The following is a 24,636-nucleotide window of genomic DNA, read 5'->3' on the forward strand; positions in this document are numbered from 1 at the left end:
AATAAAACTGTCTTACGACCGGATGAGTTTCAATCCCTCTCCTCCAGCAACCTGTCAGTCACATGAAGCGATCGCATAAATTAGCAAACGACAGTGAACTAACAATCCAATCAGTTCCTGATGGACAAAACGTTTTTTATTTTATTTTATTATTATTATTTTTTTATTCCAAAAGCTGTTTCACTTGGAAATATGTCACAATAGTGAAGAAAACTCGCAATCAGTGTTAGGGGTAATGTAATACAAGTAATGCGAGTTACGTAATCAGATTACTTTTTTCAAGTAGCTATTAAAGTAACTAACTACAATTAGTTACTTTTTATGGAGTAACACAATATTGCAATGCATTACTTTTATTGATTCATGGTGACCTTGAAGATAAATTCTAATAAGCAATGTCAAAAACTAATCAGAGAAATGTTTAAAAATGTTAAATGTGTAATCAAGCCCCAATAATGATCTTTTGAAAGAAAAAATAATGAAAACAGCTGCATGTCCTGTATTGATTTGTTTGTGCATTATTTTAAACAGTCATTGTTATGTCAAGTGAGAATACCAATTAATTAATCAAAGTTAAAATAGCTCTAAAATGCTATAGTAGCCTCAGCTGATGAATTTGGTATTAGTAACAGGAAAGACTGTGCGGCTATGCTGTGGAGAAATATGTTTAGACAGCTGCTTTGGCTGTCTCGTTTCACTTGTTCCTGAAATGTCTGAATGTTCTTTACCAAAGTGTGCTTGTGTGGAATTGAAACATTCGAAAATCACACTTGGCCTTTATATTTGTGACACAAGGTTCAGTTCAGGTGTGGCTAGAAACCCAACTGGCTACATTTCAGAGTGGGTTTGCCAAATGTTCTTTCACGGATTCTGCAAAAGGCCCCTGTGGGTAGCATGACGACCTGGGTGAATCAGCACCCATTTGAGCATGTTTTGTTTTCCTGCTGATGCCTCTAAAGCACATGCTTGGAAAGGTCATACAGGATAGTGTACAATCTGTAGGATTCTGTAGGAAATAAGCTATCATGAGGCCTCATCCTTATATGGGGAACCAGTTGGCTGTAAACTGAGAGGAAGTACAGTGAAATGTCAAGGGGTTGACAAAAATACTGCTCAAACATACTTGTAATGGAGGAAAAGGTAGGTTATTCATTTTGCAGACACTGAGAAAAACACTGCAGCGATTTGTGGACACCTTCTCCATTTCAATCTTAACCCTACCTGGATCGATCCCATAACATTTATATTGTCATCCCAAAACCTTAAAGGGACAGTTCACCCAAAAATTTATATTCTGTCATCATTTATGTAGTTCAAAACACAAGAAGAGATGTTTTGAAGGACACTGCCCTTTTTATAAAGCAAACACACAATGACCAAGACCTGTTAAGTTTCTAAAGAAAAGAAAAATCTTTTTTGAGAAAAATTTATCTCATATCTCATTCACAGATTTGAGGATGGCAGAGGACAATATTATAAGTGACTTCATTTCAGTCTGTTTCTCACACAAAACTATAGTATTAGCTTCAGGAGATTATCATATAATAATTTTATGATGCACATTTTGTTCTATTTAGAGCTTGTCTGTAATCTCTCTATGCGTTCACTGCATAGTAAGAATATCCTTCAAAATGTTTTGCGTTTAGAATAAGACAGCAATTTATACAAGTTTGAATCAACATGATGGTGAAAAAATATATTTTCATGTTTAGTTGAACAATTACTTTAACTACAATGCTATTTACAGCCTTAATCTAGTGGTAATTGTGATGCCCCTGTTATTTGTGATATCATTAGCTTGTTTTGCATTAGTATGAGAATCTCATAGGACATACTGTATATGTATGTGTGTGTGGTAGCTGTGCTGAGGTGGGCTGCTCTGAGGGGTTAGGCTGATCCTCTCTCTGAATAACAGCAGTGTTAGCTGCAGACGTTGGCTCTAATAAAGGTAATTTAGACCTGCCAACAACCCCCACTGGGTCTCTTCATGCCCCCAGAGTACACACACAACCTCCCCACATAAATCATTCTCCTTCTCTCTGTGCTGGTGTATTTGTGTGTTTACTTGTGAGTGTAAAGTTTCTTATGTGTGCTTGTTATCTGGAAGTGTAGGCTTTGCTGGTATTCCTGAAATGCGTAGATAAAGCGTTGTAACATTATACAACAAAAGCGCTCCAGAGACATGGAGCATTAATGAGAAGGATAAAGACACAGAAGAGTTGATGTACGACGGAGTTTCATTAAAGTATTTGAGCAGTAATTGGCTTATAAAATTCCTTAAGCTCACCCTCCAAAGTCTTGCCATATCTTTCTATCTGGTCTCACTCTTTCTCTCTCATTAAATTAGATACACGCTGGGCCGGCCCGTTCATGGAGCAGTCGATGTCCAGCACTCTGACCTTAGCCGAAGCAGGGGGTTATGGGAGAGTGGGCGGTATGGACTTCTCCAGCAGAAAGACAGCCACCCCCTGCTGATCTGATCGAGCCGCTCGCCGACACACTTTTGAGCAGGCTGCTCCATTAACTTTCGGCATCGTAAACGAGGAATGAATATGGAAGTGCAACGTTTTTCACCTCTGTATCGGATTCTTATTGTTCATGAAACAGTTTCTTGATGGTCAGTTGCATTCACTTGTTGCAATATCTGAAAGTTAAACTAATGTGGATGAATAAACAACCTTAAAGAGATGATAGAGGATGGGCACGCTTGGATCTTAGAGCCGCAGGGCATTCGGGAACAACCATGCATGTGTATGGAACACATCCAGGCTATTAGAATACAAATGCGCCAAGTGCAAAATAAAAAAGCGCCTAGTTCTCTCAGCTGATGAAGAATGTAAATTGGCCGTTAGGTTTTTTCCTAATTTCCTTTCCCTCGGTTGTCTCGTGAGTGCTAAAACAGCTAAAGGTGGGCGAGATCATGGGAGGTGGATCGCTTTGTTGATGAGCCCTGGGAACAGAAAGCGATGAATGATAAAGCAGGCTTCAGAGAAAGACCAATTCTACATGGGGTGAGTGGAGAGAGAGTGAGAAAGAGAGGGAAAGAGGGCAATGAAGGGAAGCACAAAGCCTGATCAGTTTGGAAGTGGGCCGCTACTGCCTCAGGTGTGCAAGGAATATATACATGAGTACATGAGTACATGAATAAGAGAGCAAGGAGGAAGAGAGAGTTTTCACCAGGCCAGGGTTCACATGCAGAATGGTAAGAATTACAGTTGAACTAAATGCAAGGCAACTTATACGAGACAGGATTGGTGGTTATGCAACCAGTGGGACTCATAATGCTATCGAGGACCCAGCGACGCTTCAACTTAAAATACAGCTCCATATTTCTCACTCTGTGTCACTTATGATCATTAGCAAGAGGATGGGGAAACTGGCTTTCTGTGACTCAACGAGAAACTATTTTCCGAATTAGTGGGAGAAAAACAACAGCAAGCAACACCAACAGAACCGAATCAGTCGTGAACCGTTACATTTAACTGCAAGAGAGATACGCCAATGAATAAAAACTTTCTGCAGCAATAAATCAAGGGCAAAACCAAATGTCCTTCCATCCCTCAGGGTGTTGTGTTGAGAGGAGAGCCGCTGACAGCCAGTCCCCCTGAGCATTTCCAAATCACCCACACAAATTACCTGAACTCTCACCATCCTTATTTACAATCATCAACCACTTTTTGCAAGGCACCAAAGCTGCATTTTCCTATGCCTATTTATGAAAAAAAAAGAAAAAAAAAAAAAAGTGTATTCAGAAATTTCATCAATGCAAATCAACACTTGCTTTTTTGAATGCAGGGTAAACAAGGTATGCAACAGATAAAAAAAAAATAAACAAATTGGAATTATTCTAAAATAATTTAGCAAAAAACATAAGTGGGAGGAGAAAGCAGCTCGCTAAACTGTGAAAATAAGAGTGCACTGTGGAAAGACTGAGTTAGTATTTTCTCCAGAGTGTCACTACTCATTCAAAGAGACATAGACGGAATGAAAAACTCCGCCTTGCTCTGCCTAAATGTAAAATGCTTTTCAGAGGTGAGAAAAGCTGTGAAGTATTTATGAACAGCTTTTCCGTCTTTTAAAACAGGACTGAGGAACTCTTGGCATGCCATGCTTCCTCTGGCTGGTGTTTGGTCCATTGGGGCCCCTTTATGAGTTTCTCTAGCTTTTGGCCTCAATGCTCAGAGCAATGTGTAGAGGCCATCAGCACGCTGCTCAGAAAATGCAACTTGTTCACCATGGGCATCCCTTTGTTTTAAAAAAGGCAATAGTTGAGGGAAGGTGGATGGACTTCTTGGTTGTGAAGTCATGCTTGCTCATGAATGCACAAATACTTTAACATGATATTTTTTTTTCTGTTTTGGTAAATAAAGAGTTGAATTGGAGATGAGGTCTGTAGTCAAAAAAATAATAATCTAACATGCAGAAGATGCTGAAAAACCAAGTATATGCAGGATGTGGACAATTATTCTGAAGAACAGTGATAAAAAATGGACTTGTGAACAAGTATGAAATGAAAACTGCTGGAAAGGCCTATGCTGGCATGTGCTGCATCAGTCTCGCCTCAGAACTCTCTTTTCGAGAAGCACAGGGAGCAGTTAAGTGGGTAAAAAAACTGGTCTCAGGCCCATTCAGTTAACCTGCTGTTCTAGTGAGATTTTAGTGGCGGTTAGAGGAGCCTCTCGACGTGTTTGAGGCCTCTGGGTGAACTTCCATCCAGTATTAAAGCCATCCTCTGAGGATGTGGTATTGATCAAGCGTTCATGAAAAATCTCTACGTGGCTATGTTACCCCTGTTGAACAAGGACAGCGGGAGAGAAACCTGATTTTTCCGTCCGCTGTCTGTCTTGTTGTGTGGGTGTGGGCTTAACGGAGATGGCTGGGGTCTGACACACCAGATGGGACTGACAGAGAAGAGGCTCTGCGTTTTCTTAGTAGCTGGAAGAGCTGCTGACGCTTAGCGAGCGAGGCATTGTTTGCTGTGTGAAACCAAAGAGAAGGATATGTTCTCCATCTGCAATGTTGACAGTGTGAGACACTGTGAGACCAAGACACTGCATACATTGACCCCATTTTACTCAAGCTATAAAACATTCTAGTGCATAATTAAAGACACATCCCCTGCAGAAGAACCATCACATCATCAGTTTTTACAGTTTACAGTGAAAGTTAAGTGTTTACTTCATAATGCGTTTCTTGTCATTTAAAACTAGCTTGGTTGTCATGTTTTATGAATCAAATATTACAGAGAACTCTTTTTTCTTTTAGTAAAACTATTCTAATAGTTCGAAACAGAACAGAAACATATATATTGGTAGGAATCCAGCAAACAGGAAACACTTTCAGAACTGTTCTTAAAGTTATGAGCAAATATTCTTCCAATAATGCTAATAGAACATTTGGTCAATGTTCAAATCTTGTCTTCTCAAAATATTAGCACAAAAAACATTAATTATAAATTGCATATAAACTGGAACAATGTTTTTGTTGGATGTTCGTTAAACATTTTTCAAATGTTACTACTTGTTTCAGAATGTTTAGAGAGCATTCTAAAGAAACATTTCCATAACATTTGCAAAATGAGAAAATTGAATTTTGAAAAGCTTTGAAAAGTTCAGAGAACAATTGGAAATAAAGTTTTGATAACTTAATGAGAATGTGCAAAATGTTCTTATAATATATTTTTGTTAACTGGGAATAATCCATTTACGCTAAAAACAGGGATGATCAACAACAAAGTAACATCAAAGAACAACAAAATATATTATATCCAAGTTAAATATGTTTTAGACAGTAACAGGAAAAAAAGTGGCCAAAAACTCAAAACTGGCACTGCTGTTAGGAAACTGCTGTGATGTGTGTTTCTAGGACTCTGCAGGTGGACAATATTCAATTACATTGCCTTGTAAGAAAGCATCATTTTGGTATTCTTCTGCATAAACTGGCCTATGTTTAAACGCACAGGCTTGTTTTTTAGATAACAGTTAATTCCTCCGATTTAAGGATTGTCAAACTCTTTAAGTAGGTCTAACTTATTATTAACCTAAACTTTATTAATTCTGTGCAGTAATTTGGGAGGAACAGAAGTCATTTAGTAAATGAAAACTCATTTGGTAAATCTATCGGCAAGCCCATTTGTGGAACAGGAAGAAAAAGTGCTGTAACAATGTTCCATGGCGTATTCCCATAACATCAGTCGTTTGAAATAACAGGTTTTGGAACACAAATTTGGAGGGATAATGAGGTCTGATAATGAAAGCTGGGACGGGACAAGGAACAGCCACAGATAAAAGAAAGTGAGAAGAAATCGGTTTTCGGGCTTGTTAATGTTTGGCCCCTACAGGGCACTGTCATGATTAGCTCTCCATATATTTCCATAATTTCTGTGATGCTCTTGAATGTCCTGCTTTGTGCATCTTCAGGAATCTCAAAATGCAGTAATGATCAGAGCTGCTGAGGGTCTGGCCAGAGACATCCCGCCGCTTGTAAGCAAGACACGCTATCTTCATAATGACGCTGATAATAACTAACAACTATGTCGTGCTAGGAAAGAAAAACAACATTTCAAGAAGTCGCATTTCTTCCTGCAAACTTGTTACTTTGCATGATCAGGCCAAATAAGCTGATACTATCTCGCAAGGCCAGTGCAAATCTTAGAAGACAAAGATACAGAATGAAAGAAAGGGTCATTATGGACCAATTATTTTGAGACCCTGGGTGAAAACTGTAATCTTGCTCTCTTTCAGTCTCTCCAGATGGTTGTGATCTCTGCTCTATTAGCAGCTGTATTGACAAAAGTAGCAGACCTGGCTGTGGAGTGTCAGTAAATAGCTCTCTGGAAGCTGCTGAACTGTCTCGAATACAGTGGAATAATTAACTCCGAAATGGATTTGGCTTCCTCTCTAAAGAGCAAAATTAGCTTTTGTTATTCAGCCACTCTGCTTGCTGATCACACAGAGAATCCAACTGCTTTCTTTAAACCTGTTGAACACAGCTCTAGCGCTGCACAGGCTTTAATACTGTACATCACGTCAATCCCAGCAGCGAAAAATGGAACTACAAATGACTTCTCAACGTGACACAAAAGCAGACAATAATGAAAGGCCACTGACCGAACAAATGCATTCATATTTGGATGTTAAAGGGACTCACAGATGCTGTCCTCTCATCCCTTTATGACTTTATGATAAAAGAGGGCTGCTGGATCTCTACAGCACTGAATAGGTTTGGAGCAATATTGCACTGAGAAAGGAAAAGGAGGGCACTTAATTTCCTCTTATTGACTTTGGAGAGCAGTCTTGACGTCATCAATACAAAGAATTGTGTAGAATTGTGCCTGTTTGTGTGTATTCTGTGTCTGATGAGGTGAAAACTCATGTAAAAGTGACAATTTCTGCTCATTTGGTCCTTTAAGTACAGTTTATTGGATCATATGGCACGTTCTACAAATATAATTTGTTAGGTGTTCTCTTACTATTCTCTTATCTCTTACTATGTGTTAATTAACAATTAAGTTGCATCTGTTCATATTATTTAATGGACCTGAGCTAACATGAACTAACAACGAATGTGTATTTTTATTAACATTAACAAAGATGAATAAATTCTGTAATAAATGTAATGTTCATTGTTAGTTAACTATCATTAAAAGGTTTTGTAAAGTGTAGTTTTTGTAAAGTTATTGTAAAGTGTTTCCAATATCATATAATGCAGTAATGATGATCATGAACTATATTAAATGTATGCATTATTTGATGAATATTTGTATATTATTTTGTATATAACCACTCTTTGAAGAATTTATCTTCCAGAATCTAGTGTAGCATTTGGACCAATTAGACACACAACTATTTGTTATATTTAACAAATAATCTCTTATGCCCTCTCACCTAACCAAAGGGCCAGCTATGAGGGTCTGTGGACCCTCAGCTAACACCTAAGAATGGCAGAACAGGCAACCAATCTGATAACAGTTTTATTGCTCAAAGGGATGCGGGCAGAACACTCACTTCATTTCCCCTTAGGAAACTCTTCTCTAATTAATTCATAGAAAAACCTTTATGTAAATGAACACACATATCCTTCAGGTCATTGTGTATATTATTACTGTTCTTGTATATGTGCTTGTGCATTGTATCCTGTTTTATGCATGCTTATGATAGAGCACTAGTTATTATTACCTTACTTATACCATGTTTGGTCTCTATCAATTTGTCTTCAGATGATCTAATTCAGTGTGTATATTATATGTCGATACCTATGCAACATATAAGTGTTCCAAGTATCTTTAATAGTTTGTATATCAACTTCCAATCCAGTTCATATGCAAATTACCATGCATGGAGACAAAGAGTTGTAAACTTTCCCTCCAAAAGTTCAAGTCACCATAGGCTCTTTGACTCCCCAGAGGTGTGACCTCTATAGCAGATAAAGCTCTCACATCAGTGACCCGCCTCCAGTCTGCGGTTCTGTTAGATCCTAAGAGGATGAGGAGGATGTGAGCTAAAACTCTCCTGGACCCTTAAGACCCTTAACTCTCCTGGCCTTGCGGCCTTGACTTTCCTTTCAACCAAGGATCCTCGGATCTCAGCAGATCTCTTTCTTAGCTCTTTTTCCCTTTCTACCTGAGAAGAAACTCCCAATTACCACCGAGCCAGAATAACATCTTTTGGAGTTCATCACACTTCAAACCCGGAAGAACTTGAACTCCAACACCACCAAACCTTCAAACCATCAGAACTGTCATCCGAGATTGCATCCGAACACTCGTTCAATGACCAAAGGCATTGCAAGTATCGTACATTTAACTAAACGAAACAGAGGTTTAGTATAAGCTATAGACCCCATTATAAATGGTGCTGATGGTTGTATTCAGGTGGTTAACTGACTCTTTTCATAGCTTCATTCTCTGGTTTTCTGATGGTTTCATCCATCAACTCGCATTTGTCCTTTCCCCATGTTTGAATGATTGTATGTTTGTTTGTTTGTTAGACTAGTTTGCGTTAGTGTTTAGTTAATAAATGTTGTGTGCACAAATTACATGAGTTTCTGGTTCTGCCTTGCAAATTAAATGTCTCTTTACGATGTTGACCCTCGCTACATCCTCTAATACATTAATAGGAAAGTATTTTCTGTGGCTAAGGAAATATCCTTTCTTAGAGTTATTAGTTACTTGCACTGAATGTTCGCTGGACGGACAGATCAGTTGATGGCAATTTAATTCTGCTACGGTTATTACTGTCAGCCGATATAAATAATTGTAATTAATCATAATTAATTCTAATTATTTATATACAATTCCCTTTTGAGCTATAATTTGTTACACTAGCAGTAAGTTTTTTTTTTATCCCATTTCCTATCCTGAAAAGTCTGCCTCGCAGAGATGAACTAAAAGTGAACTCCCAGAACTTACTGCCAGATTCTGTGGTGTTGGTCCTTCAAGAGTCATTCAACTTATCTATCTATAAAGCTTATAAAAATTAGTCTTCATATATTTCACAACACTTCAGCATATTATTCAGGGTCATTTTTTAGGATTCTTTACCTAATCTAAGTCTCTGAGAAGCTGACACCTTGAACTTCTGGAGACTCCAGGTTTCTGTTTCGGAAAATGGTGGTGCTGAAGACTAAATGGCTCCTGATGGTTTCACACCTAATTCTTCACCTTAATTCTGAATTATTTTGCAGTTATGTCTTTTCTTTTCCACCTGCTTTTTTCTAGTTTTGAATATTTCTCATGGGCATTTAATAATTTTGACTTTTTAGTCTGAGTCAAATGTCTTTTTGGCATATTTTATCTGTAAAAGAAAACATACTTAATTATTATGACCACCTTAACATAAGGAGTTTTTCAATTCCAGCCTTCATGGACAATTACCTATCACTTATAAATGATTAAATTCAAAATTAATAGTAGTTATTAACATTGATATGGTTTGCAATTGGTAAAATGTGCTTGGAAAAAAAATATTATCAGAATATCAACTTATATAATAATAAGGAAGCACTATATACACACATATATACACACACACACACACACATACATACATATATATATATATACATATACATATATATATATATACATATATATATAATTCAGCACCGCATATACATTTTTAAATGGTATGTTTTACAACAGTAATTATAATGCAGAATTTAAATAATTATTTTTACATTAAAACAATGAGAATGGGGTGTGTTTTTGTGTTAAAGAGGGGTTTCAGGATGCAAATAGATAAATAAATGTAATTCTAATAACAAGCTTAAATTTCTCTTTGAAAAGTATTTTTTTGTTTTTCCTTTTGATTTTTGGAGTGAAATATGACGTTTTGAAGGTGTTTGTCAGACTCAACCATAAATAACAGTCTAAAGTGGATGAATAATATTTCTGAAGATTAAGCACATCTTCTTTCTTAAGCTTGTAGAAGAACAAAAAATTCCAGTTCTATTTTGGTATATATCCGTGAGAAAGCCTGTTATACCTCTCTCTCCTTTCTTTCTTTCTTTATGTGCTCCCCTACACTCTCTTCAGTAACAGAGCCATTACAAAAATGGGCAGGAGTAAAGAACACTCATATTATAGCAGAAGAGTGCAGTGTGAACTGAAGAAAAATAAACAGATGTCCAATGCCTGCTGTATCACTGTCTCTCCCATGCGGTTCAACAGAACCATCGTGCCTTTGAGACAACCCACCTCACAGTGCAAAACATCATCTCTACAGGCCATTCACAAATCCTCTCATCAGCGTGACATTTGTATGGAATGAGGAAACAACTGGCTACATTCAGAGAGGAAGCTTAAACAAGGCTGTCTACATTTGGCACACAGTATGTGATAAATACTGAATGAAAGCGAACTTAAATCCATGACGACGCAACAGGAAAATAAGCTAAATGTTTGTCTGTCGATGTGGCCGCATTCTGCTACCATGGCAACAAACGCTACATGGACAACTGTGCAGGTGACTGAGTAATAGACAAAAATTAGCAGTGGTTTCCATGGCAATGTAATTGACAAAGCAGTTGATTTTTAAATAGTACTTCACAGCCATTACAACATTTTGCAGGCTTGCTAGGAGTAACCTGAATGAAATTATAGCTACATAAACGTACATAAAAATCAAGTGGTAGTAAAAATTCTATATAAATAAGACAGAGTGGTTTGGGGGACATGATGCTCTAACTTTATTCAGGAGCTGCAACGTAGGGATGTGCAAAAATACATGTATTTTGGGTTGCCTGAATGACTTGTCAGTCTTAAAAGGATAATGCAATAATATTATATGCACATATAATAAAAATAAATATAAATATAATTACATGAATTGAGGAATACATTTAGATACATTTTTATTTATTTAAATAATGATAAATAATTAAAAAATATATATTATATTTACATTTACATTTACATTTAGTAATTTAGCAGATGCTTTTATCCAAAGCGACTTACAAATGAGGACAATGGAAGCTATCAAAATCAACAAAAGAGCACTGATACGCAAGTGCTATAACAAGTCTCAGTTAGCTTAACATAGTACACATAGCAAGGTTTTTTTAAATTATATAATAAAAAATAAAAAAAACAGATAGAATATAAAAAGAATAGAGCAAGCTAGTGTTAGAGGCCTTTTTTGTTTTTGTTAATTAATAAATAAAAATAAAAGGAATAGATAGATTAGAAAAAGAATAGAGAATATATTATAAATATATTATATTATGAACAAAATGATTCATTTATAGTTAAATAACTCCAGGTTTCAGGGTTGCCTTGGCTTTTAGGATTCATATTGTTAAAGTAATTAAAACAGAAAGTAGAGGCTCCAAGACTACTTTCATCTTAACAAGTGGTGGTATGAATCATACAAAGGGATGAATTTAAATCTAATTTTCAGAGTTTTATCTAGCTAAATTAAACTGTCAGAATACTGATAAATAAATAAAAAACACTTAAAAGAATAAATATATAAAAATAGTTGACTTTACTAATCAACCATCTATAGGGGAGAGCGGGGTGATTTGAGCCTGTGGGGAAGTTGAGCGTGTTTCTAGACAACCTTAAATAAAATTGGTGATATGACCACACATATATGAAGAGTTAACCATTTTAGTCTGTGATGGATTTACCATGTGATGTAGAGAGGCCCATTGAATAATTGGCAACTACACTTAAGTAAAAAAAACAAAGAATTTGTTTTGTATGTACAATGACTCATGCTTCTTGTGTCTGAACAATTACTGACATATCTTAAAAAATATCACACGTGTTTGTGCTTTAGAAAGTTATAACATGAGGCTATACTGTTGGCTCTAAACTGCTGGATGATGCAGGTTTGTTAAAATGGTAGGAGTATGGTAATTTGAACCAAAAATCCTGGGGTAAGTTGAGCCAGTGGCACACCCCTTCTTGTGATTACAAAGTAGTATTTTACTGTATTTCTACATGATATTTCATTAGTTCTTTGTTTTGGACTTGTTTATGAACATCGGCCTTTAAAGTTTTTATGAAATTGCATTTCCCTGCAACATTTATAAGTGGGATGTTGAGCACTATTAGCCCAGTTCAGTAAGGTCAGTTACAGTCAGTTTTTTTTTTTCTTTTAATTCTTCATTTTTAACATTTTGTTCTGAAATGTGTCTTGATCTTCAGGCTGGGAAACTCCCTATATGAATGGCCAGTCCATGACAAGGATCACACAGATTTTAAGAAGTCATTTTTATTGACATTCTATTCCTTTGATATAGCACAAGGTGAAAATGTTCTGTTTTACTTCAGCATAATCAATGGCATAGTTTAATCCCATGTGGCTCAATTTACCCCTCACTGGGGGCAAGTTGAGTCAAGAGACCACTTTTTTTGGAAATCCATATATTTAAAGTGATTATTCCCAAGTATGCACCACATCCTGAAATTTATGTACATATTTAAGGTGGACCGATTACTGTCATGAGCTCTGTCATTAAACGCACTGCAAGTAAAAACTGGCACAACTCTACTATAAAGCATCAGGGTTTCACCTACCAATGCAGTAACAGAGCAGCACAGAGAGCAGTACGGAGACAGCCATGGCACTGAGGGCCGTGCACCTCCATGAGCAGTACTTAGAGGACTTCTTGAACTTGAAGGCGCTGCGGGAGAGTGTGTTGCGGGGCAGGGGCCGTGTGGGGGGCGAGTAGACCGCCCCCGTGGCCATGGTGTAGCCTGGCGTGGCCGTGCTGAACAGAGGAGTGGTGCCAGTGCCTGTCTTAAAGAGAAAGTGCCTGAAAGAAAGAAAAAGAGAGGAACAGAAAGAGAAAAGCGATGAACATTAAATCTTCATTTTAAAAGATACACATTTTTAAAGTATTTTCCATCGAACAGCTTTAGGCAATAAAGATTAATGCCAAGAACTTGTAAGATCTCATACAGCTCATAAAATCAGAACCAGTTTTATTATTTTTAAAGCATTTAACAATCGTATCTAGAACTATTCACGGAAAGCTTGGTATATTAACCCTAAATGAATAGTTACAGCAGCACAGATTGTTCACAGAGCAGGGCGCAGAGCAGGAAGTGAGGTGTACAGCCCTCCCAAACTGCCCTGCTCCTGTACATCTCCCGCTAAGCTAGTGTCACCCTCTCCTGCTGATTGGCACTTAAAGTATGATTGGCTAACAGAAGCCCTTGGCATGTGGTAATTATGCTGGGCAGATATTACCAGCACATTTATTAAGTCAGCCCTTTCTGTTTGCTTGAACACCACAGTGAAAATTTAGCTCTCTTCACTTCTCAACCTTTACCGAACACATCTCAATCAAAGCCCTAGTGTTTGAACTCCCTTTAGCCTGCTGTGTTTCTTTGCTCAAATGAAAGTGGAGAAATGGGAAACGTTGTGTGCGAGCATGTGTGAGTGGCACTTTCCACTATAAATCTGGAATCAGTTGATTGGACTTGAGAGGTGGAGGAAAAAGCTTTTTCTAATTAAAACTGTATTAAAACCTCAGCAGAAGAGGAAAAAACTTGACTTCATTATTTAAAAAAATTAAAGCAGCATTAAAAGATCATAGTATCCCAGGTGTAGGACTGCAGAGGAAACCAGGACTAGTTGTCTATATCTCAATAAATATAAAGTTCTGAAACAAAAGTCCTATTACATACAATGAAGGTAGATTTTAGACTAGATTTTTTTCATAAATGGTTTTTATTTTTAATTGTTAATTGTCAACAATAGTTAATATTTTTACACCTTTCTGTTGTAATTGTATTTAGTTCAAGATACCTAATAAGCTTTTTAATGGCAACTTCCACTCATTTTACTTTCCTCATATAACGTCAATGCATTTTTCTAACCGTAGTAATATTTAATAGCCTTTTTTGAATGAAAATTTTAGGATGTGTTCCTATACAGATTTACCTATGAAAAACAAACCTGAGAAATATTTACTGGAGTTAAGAAAGTAAGAAATCTAACCCCGGTCTCCACAATACACATATTAAAGACCTAGACATAACCCTCTTCGACCACATGGATTCCCCTCCCTTTGTTAAACAAAACTTCTGACAAGCTTGCAGAGCAAAGCAATTCTCTAAAACTGCATGGTTGTCTGCTCGATTGCATTCTTTATGTTGACAGAATGACCCATGAAGACACTGAACAATGGAACAAACAGATGATTCGAGCTGCGATATCAAATAACACTGAGCACTAAATCCAATTAGCGAGACAATTCGACAATGTCTCTGCATTCTAATCCAGCGACAGAGAGAGAGACAGAGAGAGAGAGAGAAACTGCGCTCTTGTTTTAGAGCAGTAAACAGTTGCTGCCAACTCACTTTTACATTATCAATCAACCCAATCAAAGCCAAGATGCTGTGCAAGGCAGTCAGGATTTAATCTAGTAATGCAGGAATATCTATTAAAGAATTAGTCAAATTAAAATATTAAAGGCTGTGTAACTTGATTTATGCAAGTAGCGAATCGATTAGCATGTTAGTGGATTTTTATTGCAACTTAATTTAGAGCAATTATTCCTAAGCAAGTAGCAGTGTCAGAAGCGGCTGCCAATCAAATGCCTCTTGATAATTTGCATTCATTGGCTAGCCCAACAAGGGAAGGAAGAGATATAGGATAGGAGGTTGGGCCAGTGCATGACTGCTTTGTCTAAATTCGGTTGGCTCAATATGGGACTCTGGCCATTTGGTTGGCTCAGCGCTGGCCTTCTGTTTGGGGGGGGGGGTCTGGGATGGGGTGGGGGATCTGGAGATTTAGCACTTTGGTTGGCTCAGTGTTGGGCTTGGCATCAGCAGCTGGCACCATGAGAAGACTCAGGAGCACATACCCGTCCCCATAGCCGACCTCGTGGCACACGGGAGGGAACACATCCATCTCTATTAAGTTGTCATGCCCGTTTTCAAGAACTGCTTGCTTTGCTAATTTTCTACATGAGAAAGACAAACAATTAGAATAAAGGTCGTCAGTGCTTTCTGGTGATGAGACAGTCAAGGTATTTCTAATTATGAGTTTGGCAGCAAATCCACAGAGAAAGAGCTTCCCAGACGGCAGTCAGTCATAGCTGAATGTACCCCGAATGAAAGACAGACCCACACACGTGAAAAGACACATAAAACAAGTATAATGTAGTTTTATGTTCGATGTATCAATCCGTTTTCCTCTAAATTGAAGCACTACATGCTCTGATATGGAGGAATATTTATTACGGTGAACAGAGCCACAGAATTACTGGAGCATGCTGAATGACTGTAAAGTGTTATTGGTAGGCTCTCTACATCCACTATGAGTTAAGTGTGAGAATATATTAATTAATATACTTCCTCTACAGTGAATAGCATCCTCTGAGCGAGGGATGGGAATCTCTAGAGATGCACATAATCTGAAGCAGTGGTTTTCAATTGGTGGGTCGTGACCCTGAAATGGGTGGCAGATCTGGTCTGATAGAGTTGGAGGCGGCAGGGAAAAGTCAAAAATAAAATGCAACTAACCATGTAATTGTGTGTTGTTAGGATGTAAAAATAGGCTCATCAACGTTTATGAGGGAGAAAACAACTTTCCTCATATCTTGTTGTCTCGTTGACATCAAAGGCCGTGCATGCAAACATATTCTACTGTATTTTGATGAAAACTCATCTGGCTCCTGTTGGAAGCTTCAATATGGACAGCTTGTGTGACAAGCCTTCAGCCTCAGAAACCATGAAAAACTACAAGGTAAAGAAAAATATTATCCAGACTACATTAAATACTGGTTCACTTGGTTTGTGCTGACCACAATTTGTTTATGCAGTGAGTTACTGGCTGCTGAAACATTTATAAATAAACAATAATTAAAATATATTTATCAATGTTTCACTTCATTTCACTTCATTCTTGCTTATTTATGCATGCTAAATAATTTTAGCATTGTGCCAATCAAAGACCAAAAAGTAAAACCACTTGAGAACCACTGATCTAAAGACATGGGGCAATGTGGAGTTTCTCATTCCTCTCCACAAATTTTCTTGTGGGTTGAAAACTGAAGCATAGATTCCAAGAGTAATTCAGTATGACTTTGCACATGACCTCTTGGTTTTCCTGCATAACACCATCATGACCTATGCTCTAACCCAACTCACCCTTCTGACCTCATAGCAGGAGTTCAATCCTTTACTTCAAGTTTTTACAACAAGTGACTTGCAGATATGTAACTCAATAACACGACTTGACCATATGCTCGGGCTTGAATTACACTGACTGGTCTGCTTTTATACAAACCACACAACAGCCTTTAAAATGATTTATTTGTAGTTTCAAATTCATTTTTGCCCTACCTTTCAAGAAAAACAAATAGAAAAAAAGACAAAGACAAACTCTGGGAAATTTAAAACTGGAAAGACCAATTTAAGTCACATTGTGAGGAAAATTACTAATGTTACTGACATTTTATGATGATTGCTGACACTTTCAATTCAATCTATCCTCACAGTTCATATAGCATTTATAGTAATATAACATTGGGTTACATCACAGTTAAAAGGATCATAGAAATAAGAACAATTGAGGTGCGGGCTCGAAAATAGTTTTGAATTACTTTGAATGCCAAGATTAGACTCTTAGTAAAACGTTAATACAAAGTACATTCATTGCCCACTTAAACGAGAGATAATAGAAGACGCGTGATAAAAACCAGCAATAAAATCTCCAGCTGTAGTATCTGTGGACTGACTGGGGCATCTGGTTTGGGTAAGACAGGATAACGTTCCTTTGACACAGAAGACAGCGAATAGGGATTTCGGAGCATGAGGGACGGGATAACCATTGTTAATTGATTACAGCAGGCATGACATCAGGCTGGAAATTGCTATGCTAATCCATGTATCTCCTTTCACGTTTGTCATCCTCTGACAAATGCCTTCACAGAAGATTTAGGAAGAGGGAACGCAAAAAAAGAACTGGAAAATAACTTGACAATGCGTATATATGGCGGCGTAATCGAAGATAGTCTACTTAAAAGAGAATACAATTTCTGAAATTTTCAGACGTGGAATTACTATTGCAGTGAAATGTTTAGATGAACTGGTGGAAACAAAAGTGAGTTTTCTACTGTTCTGACAAAGGACCAATGACCTTCAGAATTAATACACATTTCTTTTATATCAGTTTTATGCTTCATTCAAGCTAACCAACAGCCCTGTGCTTCACACTTATGTCTGTAGTCAAGCTACAGTACTTATATCGACAGTGATAAACAATCTCTCTCATAATGTCTTAAAGAAACAGGCCTAAATGATGTTAAAATTTAGGTTTCCACTTCACATCACAGTATGGAGGCAGAAAGAGAAAGAACAAATGAAAAAAAAAAAACATCATAACCTCTATGTGAAGGAAAATGCAAATAGGGGCTATTGTTATTCTCAAGGAGCCCATTTTTCCAATGCTGCCTGCAGTGTGTTCTTCAGTGAACATTTGCAAGTTATAAAAGTGACAAAGGACAAAGTGTCAGTACTGAATGTTCCTAAGCACTTAAATAAGCCTGTACTGAGAGGCATCTCACAGTTGCTGTGTGTTTTGTCTGTGTGGATTGACTGTTCCCTGCTCCTAAAGTGGTGTTGGAGATCATAGATAAAATAACCAAATATCTAAAGGCTCTTGACAACTGGCTGGGCTTGGCAGGATGGTGTGTGATTGTACTCTGAACACAATCCGCTATGAGTCATCAGGCTTTCACACTTTGTTTTTTTAATTACAGTAACTCCTATTGATGTTATATTGATGGATGATGCTTTACTTTAATGACAATTTGATGTCTGGTTTTGTTTTGAAGCAATAAATCACTGCTCTTTAAAATCACTTACCAAAGACAAAGACGACAAACAAGGTAAAATGTTCATTGGGCACTTTCTCAGTTTACTGTCTTTTGCCCGAGGAAAGTTTACAGGAGATTTATTTAAGGCTTTAATTACTTTTCCTCCTCATAACAGGCATATATCCACAGTAAATGAGATTTTGCAATCAAGCGCAATGAGCACCTCCTTCTCTCACGTGATGGTGAAAGTGAGGTCTATCTTTAGCTTTCTAACCTCTGAGGCGTGACATGGGAGCTGACCTATGAGTCAAAAGTGCTTTGAGATTCACACGAGGGACTCCTGTGTGCGGCTGATGTGCACTTTGCTGGTTATCTCCACATAGAGAGAGTAGCTTGAAAATAGGGCCTTTTTGATATGTGCAAAAATAAAATAATGTCCAGAATGTTGCAAGACGCGCTATTTTGCATAGAGCAAGGAGCGAGGTTTTGGAATGTCAAGAGCTTTTGTGTTCTCTCTCATTTCAAGATAAATACATCACGACTCCATCTTGAGCAAACATGCATGTTAACAGCCTAAGAAGCAAGAATTCACCACGCATTAAACAGTGCTAACAGACTACCAAGTAGTGAGATTAAAGGTACATATAACATTAAAAAAATGTCATGGGAGACAAAGTTGCTGTCTCTTCACTCAACTTACATACTTTGGTCCAGAAGCAGGTTCGCCAGTTGCCTTATTTGCTTTTACATTTGAAATTCTCAGACTCTGAATGTGGAGATCTTGAGTTATTTTAATCAGTTAAGGACCTGCAGGTGTCTCAAGAGGCTTTTCATGTTTTTCTATTCCCCACTTTAACAGTACCATCAAATAATGATAAGCGTAAAGACAGTAGAGTGAGGTAATTGACTGTACGAAAGCAAGAGTCATGATCGTTTAGACTCAATTGCCTGTTTAGCACAAATTGTTCGCAAATTACAAGAATGTGGAAGCATATGTTCAGACGTGATCTGTATTTCACCACAAGGTTCATGACAATGTCAATAATGGCTTAAAGGTACAGTCAGTAATTTCTGAAACAATGCCATCTGAGCCCCGGGAACCAATCGTTCATGCTTGTAAACACAGGAATGCAGTCTTCATTGAAGCATATTGGAAGTGTGTCACTGGAGCAATTTACTATACCTAACAGCCTGTCTGTTAAACAAATTCTGAATTGTTCCTCTAATGAAATTTATGTAAAACAGCCACTAAATAAAGTCAAATGATAACTTATTCCAGTGCAAGTAAATTAGCAGGACGTGTTTAAGGACTGCATTGTGCAATTTTCTCCAAAGGCTAATGCGGTCTACTGATTTTTTTAGTTTTCTATTTCTTCAGCCAGCATCTCCTGCCTCAAACAAATCAATGGACTTGTTCAGGAACACATGTTGTGAAGCATTTGTATTTTCACTCTCTGCCAGCACGTTTTCATCCATTTACTAGTGCTGATGTTTTTCATTATTTTCATCTAAACTTTACTGTTTTGCCTGTCGGGGAGCTGGATGTTTTGTTTATTTTAACTCTAAAAGTCAGTCTGTAAACAGTTGTTAAGTAAGCTCCATGTCTAACTTGGAACACGGCACCTTTTGAACCAAACCTGCTACACAGACACACAACAATGCGTGCTTTCGAGCGTAACTGAATGAATGTGTGTTTTAAGAGTGTTTATCTGAAAAGATGCACCACTATAGTGTGGATTTACAAGCATCTGTGAGTGTCAGAGAGCCTATTGAATGTGTGTGGTCCAATGTGGTCTTCCTCAGGATATAAAGAGAAATTTTAGCTCTCTTGCTAATTTCTACAGAAATCAACATAATGCTTGGTCAATATGAGTGGAGGACTGCCAAATTCATTTCTGGGATATGATGTGACCACTGAGACAGAGAGAGACGAACAAAAACAAATAGCAGAGTGTACATTGGAAAAGAGACAGAAAGCAAAACAATGTGGGTGAACAACGATGGACTAAAGAGCAAAAATCCTGCTGCGGTTGACAACAAAAAGTAAAGGAGCAAGATGGCTACATAGTAAAGTCAAGTCAAGTCAAGTCACCTTTATTTATATAGCGCTTTTTACAATGCAAATTGTGTCAAAGCACTGCACAATATCAAAAAAGGAAAATAATGTGTCAAGTTTAAATAGTGTCTTTGCAATCAGGTCGACGATATCGCTGGAAATGAAGCGTCCCCAACTAAGCAAGCCAGAGGCGACAGCGGCAAGTAAAAAAGTGAGTGGTGAGGAAAACAGAGAAACAGAGGGAAAGACCATAAAGGAAGAGTAGCTGTTGGATATTCCTGTTTTGGGACCACTGTGTCCATGTGAAGGGCCATGAAGTGAAACTCAAGGGCGGCGGTGCTGAAGCAGGTGTGTTATTCCTGGATCTCTCAACACTGTGTTTGCACTGGTGCTCATAAAATATAAACTCAAAAGCAAGCCATTCATCAGTACTCGCAGGCCTGTAGACCTTAGTCAGGGTGTGTGTCATATTTAATTTAATGCAAGTGAATACAAGGCTGTGAGGGTGATGTACAGTTTGTTTAATGTCTATTTTTTAAAACCTATTTTTGTCCACTATAGGGTTGTCACAATACCAATATCTTAGTAGTTTATGTGAAATGTCACAATTCTCAATATTAATTTCACTACCACAGCACAACTTATTAACATTATTAATAAAAAATAAATAAATAAAATAAATAAAGGGCATTTAATATAAATGATCAAATATAAATAAACATAAAACACTTTTTCCAAGTAATTATTCAATATTATAATAATTATAAATAAACACACATAATAAATATAAATATACAGTACTTGACACTATTGTTGCAAGATTCAAATTAATTCCATTATTTGATTAATTTTACCAGCAACAGGAGGTCTAATGCATAAATCCAATTTTGTTGCTTGTTTATTTTATTTTAAGGCAAACAGACTGTATTTACAAGAATACTTTTTCAAAATGCACATTTTCATTGAGAATTGAATTTGACCATTCATGCGTGAAGCTGGATTACACACTCTCTGTCTGCAGTAAAAAACTGTAGAAATGTAGGGTTACATTTACTTTCTATTTACTGTTACATTTACATTTATTTCAGTATGAACTTGGAGCCATTAACATCCCTAGAGCATTTTCAGAAAGACAATTTTCAGATTTTGTTGGCTTGATACTGAGGTACCATTAGCCACTGAACGGATTGTACATATATTCCTCAAAGCCTCACTCTCATTTACATCAAATGTAATATTCTGTCTATCCAGACTAAGGTATATTGCTCTCAGGCTGTGGAGGGGATGTGAGGCTGTCTCTTTTTCTCTTGACTGCCTTTTATCAAGTATTTTTAAAGAATGGCAGTAAGACATTTAGAACAATGACAGCATCACTTTCCAAAAGTTTCTGGAACGACCCTCATTTCTCTCTCTGCACTCACCCCCACTCTGTCTGTCTCGGTGCTTATATCACGCAGGATGAATGAAAGGAGTGCGAGGTGGTAACATTGCTTAATGGGGGAGGCTTAGTCATTATATATACAGTGTCACTAGACAGAGTAGATCAAAAACAGAGAGAGGCCATTACGGCGCTAACGTGCAAACCCCCGAAACAAAGCGTTTCCTTCTGCGTGTGTTTAAAGACCCCTCAGAGTATCCTCCGAGCTTACAGCCTCACTGATTTATGGGAGGAAAACAACCAAGCCGTATCCTCCCCTAAGCTTGGCAAGGCCTCAGTCTCTCACACTCTCTGATGTTAGCAGAGTCAGCAGAAGCACTTTTTGATACTGCCATATTATAAACTGTTTTGTGAGACTGATGATAAACAGAAACCTCATTTTGACTGATGCTGGTCAAAAATTCCTCTATGAATGATGAATGTAAATTTTAAGTTGAGGCTTGTTAGTATGTCTTCTAGTTAACTGGATACAGGCTGCGTTATATATATAAAAGCCTTGCAGTGCTTTGAGAGAGATATAAAAGGTCACGTGTCCTGCTGTGTGAGGAATGACAAATAAAAGACCTTTCCATAACACAGGCCACACTTTGGGATGTAACTGTGCTGGTGTGTGCGATTGCGTAACTGACCTACTCTCCAGCGGCACATTGCTGCCCAGGACCCAGCTGTCCTGCAGCGGCACTGACTCGGGTGTGGTTTGCAGTTCGGCGGGTAGGGCGGCCGGAGGGGCCGGGCTCACGTTCCTACGGCTACTCAGAGAGTTGTGGTTCAGCGCCGTCACCGACGGCTGCTGCTTGTGCGGTGGTGGCACCGGTGGCAGCGTGCACTGGCCCTGCTGGTGCTGATTGGACGGTTGCTCTGTGGAAAGAATCAAACGGAACTGGGTTAACCAATGGCGAGTAACGCTGTGCAGATATAAGCAGTTGTCCTTGGTAATTAATCGTGGCAGTTAGGCAAATGTGTCTGGATGAATGTGCTTTTACCAAAGAACATCTGGGACATATTACAGTAGGGTGATGATGACTTTAACTATTTAGTACCCACCCCCACCAGCTGTCGAACAGAGTATATGATGACAACGACACATATGCACGCATCCATACACATATTATTGAGACAATTAGACATCCTCTTTCATATGTGCCGGGGACCCTGGTGGCACTTATCTGTCATAATTGCAGTAAATCCACTCTTCGGTTTGTTTGGAATTGCACCATGTTAACAAGAATGTATGAAGCAGCAGTATTTGGGTAGTGGAGCTTCATTGCCAGTCACATTATTGATATTTCAGTGAAATTTCATAGACAAGAAAGTTCATTGTCTATTGTCAATAATGTAGCGATGTAGGAAGCACAGCTCAGACAGATGTCAAGCCAAGCAGCTTTCTGCATGACCAACTTGAACATGTCCAAAAGCTAAATGTGGAATTCCCGCAAATGCAGATTTCTATTTAAATTACTTAATTTTGCCAGGTCAAAATGCCAAGAAAACCTCCTTCTTCAATCTTAAAGTCTAGTTCTGATCATTTATTTGTACTAATTTAATTGTATAGGAAGTGGCGTAGGCAAAGCTAGTAACACAGTGTATGCTTACTCCTTATTTCCCCTTTTTCTTAGCATCTTTCTGTCATTGTCTTCTCTCTCACAAAATCTTCACACAGTGAATCAGACTTACCGGGTCTCACTGCCAGAGGCACATAATCAGAGCCTTAACAGCACCTTTGCAAGCTCCTTAACACACAAACCTCTGGTTGTAGCGCAGAGGTGAGAAAAAGGGGAGATTCTAAGGACTGATTAAGCTGTGTACTTAGCATTAGCCTACAACTGGCATTTGTCACATCGCAAAGGATCATGTCCTTCTTTAAACCTCTGGTAAGTCAAATCTAGAATGAGAAATTGAAAGAGAGTGCAAGAGATTACGTGCTGTAACTTGAGGCCAAAAAATCCTTTTTCCTTGAACACAGATAAGATGAAACACAATGATATGTATGTGAAGCAGCCTTTCCAGAAAGACAAAACCATTGCTCAACTTACTGCGCTCTGCTGTATTACTCATATGGCTGTCTTTGATGGCAGTTTGATACAGCAGGGTTGCTGTAAGAGCCAAGCAGAATGACAAACAACGAGTAAGTGAGTGTGCAGGGTGGTTGAGAAGCTTCTGGCAGATTCGGACTCTCTTCTGGTGTGACAGGGCCATTTTGTGGCATCTTTGACCTTTTCTAGAGCTTCTTGTATGTGTCTGTTTCGTTCACTCTCATCTCCTGTTCCTCTCTTTTAAACATCTACAGGCTTGAAGACATGCATGCGAGCAGATTACAGTACAGTAGGTTATAAGAATAATGACAAGGGCTCTAGCCTTACTGCCTGTTTGCGCCTGTTTTGAAAACTCAAAAGTTGCTATTGTGTTGAGTGTTAACCTCTGTGAAATCTGTAATCCAAACCAAAACTTTGTGTTTATGTGTGTGACAAAAAAAAAAAAAACGTACTAAAGGACTATAAATCTGACTATAATCTTAGTAGTGGGTAAAAAGAGACACTGTAAACATGGTACAAAGTATATATTTTCCAAATAATATTTTCAGAATTTATTTCAGCTTTACTGCTTTTTAAAATAATAAAAAAATATATTACCATTTTATTTATTATATTTATGTTTGAAAATATTCTTAATATTTTTTTTCTCACACCGTGAAAAAGCAATATGTAAACTATACAGCAAAATTTACAAAAGTTTGAAAACCCTTGCTGGAGTTTGTTCAAGGCTGCCAAGCAACCAACATTATTATAAAATTCAACAGATGTGCAGTCACAAGTGTGGAAGTATGCATACATTTTCCAATGGCTTCAGACATACCTAGTCAGAT

At 37.8% G+C, this 24,636-nt stretch overlaps 1 protein-coding gene across 3 annotated transcripts in view; it reads right to left on the bottom strand.

Annotated features, from left to right (window-relative positions):
- Nucleotides 1-24,636, bottom strand: part of LOC306874087 (teneurin-3) — a 238,565-nt gene that overhangs the window by 105,169 nt on the left and 108,760 nt on the right. For 2 of the 3 annotated variants that reach the window (XM_079423825.1, XM_079423826.1), the window contains 2 exons: nucleotides 22,403-22,631; nucleotides 13,025-13,263 (listed from right to left, as the gene is read on the bottom strand). In XM_079423825.1, the coding sequence (XP_079279951.1) occupies nucleotides 13,025-13,263; nucleotides 22,403-22,631 (468 nt within the window). Of the gene's footprint in view, nucleotides 1-13,024; nucleotides 13,264-15,321; nucleotides 15,421-22,402; nucleotides 22,632-24,636 lie in introns of all 3 variants that reach the window. The other variant, XM_079423827.1, reaches the window with a different exon arrangement.

Source organism: Barbus barbus (assembly GCF_936440315.1).
Source record: "Barbus barbus genome assembly, chromosome: 8".
Taxonomy (NCBI): domain Eukaryota; kingdom Metazoa; phylum Chordata; class Actinopteri; order Cypriniformes; family Cyprinidae; genus Barbus; species Barbus barbus.